Source organism: Bison bison, unplaced genomic scaffold (genome assembly GCF_000754665.1).
Source record: "Bison bison bison isolate TAMUID 2011002044 unplaced genomic scaffold, Bison_UMD1.0 scf7180017857562, whole genome shotgun sequence".
NCBI classification, from domain to species: Eukaryota; Metazoa; Chordata; class Mammalia; order Artiodactyla; family Bovidae; genus Bison; species Bison bison.
This window is the reverse complement of record NW_011488135.1, coordinates 14,914-17,471: the sequence shown is the minus strand read 5'-3', so window position 1 is coordinate 17,471 and position 2,558 is coordinate 14,914. Positions and strand designations below refer to the sequence as shown.

The 2,558-nt window shown below is 35.0% G+C and overlaps 1 protein-coding gene across 1 annotated transcript in view; it reads right to left on the bottom strand.

Moving 5' to 3' along the window:
- Positions 1-2,558, bottom strand: part of ZBTB33 (zinc finger and BTB domain containing 33) — a 7,334-nt gene that overhangs the window by 348 nt on the left and 4,428 nt on the right. Inside the window, exon 4 of the mRNA XM_010860895.1 lies at positions 3-2,558. This exon is cut by the window's right edge and continues 1 nt beyond it. Coding sequence (XP_010859197.1) covers positions 1,869-2,558 — 690 coding nt within the window. The 3' untranslated portion in view covers positions 3-1,868. The remainder of the gene's footprint in view (positions 1-2) is intronic.

Sequence of the window (2,558 nt, the reverse complement as noted above, 5' to 3'; positions counted from 1 at the left end):
CCCTATAGTCAAAGAGTAATGTTATCAATACATATACACAAAGGAAACAGATATTGCAATTCCAGAGATCAGACTTGTAAGCTGTATGGTAATTTAAAAATTTTCCAAGGATTAGTTTACAAAATGGTCTTAAGGTCTCAACTCACAGAACGGAAAACATAAAAGATGCACATCATTCTAACCCTCGGTAAGCAAAGGACTGTATTAATTTTTCTTTCTCCTTGTATTACTGCAAACACTGATGCCCGATACCCTCAGTTACCATCTCAAGAAATACTGAAATCATTATCTTCAAGTCTAGCTTACTGTCAGAAAGATGATGTATACATGAGAAATTGATTAAAGCTTTAAGTTCAAAGTCAAGAAATAGACTATTTTCAAAAATACATCGTTAAGGAGAAAGAAAATATCTATGTTGAATTAAGAAATACTTAAGCAAGGTTACAAAGGACTAATAACTATGCACAACAATCTTTTTCAGTATCTAATCATATTTTTTTCCTTTGCAAAAATTTACAGAAGTTCAACAAGTCAATCTATTATAAACGCTAGGCTATATATTTGTTCCAACCTGCTTCCCTTTTAGTACTGGCACTTCAATAAGTTTTGACTTTATTTTCTAAGTGTTTAAACATGTGTCATTTTAAAAGGGAGAAAGGTGGTATTCATTGTTCTCAAGATAAATGGGAATCAACAAGCCTATTTAACTTCCTTGTATAGCTTCTGATTGCTATAATACTGCAGCAATTTGCAGATGGAATGGAACTTATTTTAGGAGTAAAAACCTAAAAGGTCTTGCTGAAAGGAAAATACTAGATATCTGATTCAGCTATGTCAAATAAAAACTTCCTATTAGAGATTCTAAGTAATATGAACATTTAAAAATACATGCCAGTGGCCTCCCACCCAAAATATGTAAGAGTTTCATTTATGAAATTTGTCATTTATAAAGATGCATACATAAAGATTAGTTTGGTGGTGTTCAAATTCAAAGTCTGAAAAACTTAATGGGAATATTTTTTAACCATAATGAGCAAAAAGGAAATCTCCATTCACTTCCATTCTCTGTCTCTATCATATAAGAGCACAGAATTTAAAGCAAATATGATAAAAACTTTTAATCTCTTCCTGTCTGCATTACAGAGATTTCTTTTTTGCCCATAGAAACCACACTGCAAAGGTATATATATACAGTAGTCCAGGCACCAAAGTCTTTTCGAGACTATGGTGATAAAAGTGAAGTTTAATTCTAATTAGCTAAAACTTGTTCATTCTTCAAATGAGAAACTTGTCTGCACGGCTATTTTCATGAGGGGTGGGAGGCAGGAGGCTGCTATCCATTTGGGTTAGCAAAATACACAACCAAGCAGAGACTTACTCTGAAAATTTCCAGGACAACTTTAGAAGTTCTCATTTACTCTTTATGCCATATACAAGACACAACACACATTTATAGTCTCAATAATAAGAAAATTGAGAATTCAGCAGTAAAGTGCTAACATGGAAGGGGAAAGTTGCAAGATATACTAGGGTATGCTAATAACTCCAGTTATTTTCAAAGAACATTCAAACTGATTCAAATTCTATTCAGGAAACTATCTCTCCAAGCTTTTTTTTTCTTTTTGCCTCTTTTAAATGTGCTGAAAGCTAACTATATAAACAGATACTTGGGGGAGGGGGAAGTTCTCAACCTCTATTCAAACTTTCAGAATAATTTGCTTCTAAAAATTATGAACAAATAATCCAACTAGACTACCTTCAAATGACATGGCAGATCAAATGAACCTGTTTTCACCTTTGTTTTACAGGTCTTCTGAAAGCCCTGACCCTTAAATCCAAACCAAAACTTTCTGATATTTCAAAGGAGTTCAATAAGATTCTGGTATTATAAATTCAAACTCAGTACTGCCATCTGTTACATTCTGTTTAAACATGGAATCATTTTCCTGCTGAATAAAAATATCTTCCCAGGTCATGGGCTTGTTCTGAGGAGCAGATGTGGTCCCTACTGGAGGTTCTTTCCCAGCATCAACCTTATATCCAATACCGTCATCCTTCATTACAGGCATAGTGCCTGACCTATCAGAGAGGTATGCATATTGTCTGATCTGTAAAGACCTGCATGGATGTAAACGATAAAGCTTCGAGTCTCCAGAAGGATCTTGACTATGAACGGACTTTATGTGTGAAGACATAAACTGATAGTTGATGAAAGACTTGCCACAGGCCAAACACTGATACCTTCGCTCTCCTGTGTGATGAATTTCATGCTTTGTGCGATATTCTGCAAGAGGAAAGACCTTCTCACAGTAACGGCAAGGATACTTCTTCTCCCAAGAATGAATGTTAAAATGTCTCCGCAGGCTTGTCAGGCAGACATATGACCTTTTGCATACAATACAGATATAATAGACCCTTCCATCTACTATTAACTCATAGTGATCATCATGTTTAACTTTCATACGTTTATTTGCCGTCTCACTGCTAGGTGTTTTTGGTATCTCGTTTCCAAGTCTGGCCTCCCCTTCATCAGGGTCATCTTTGACAGGGATAACTAT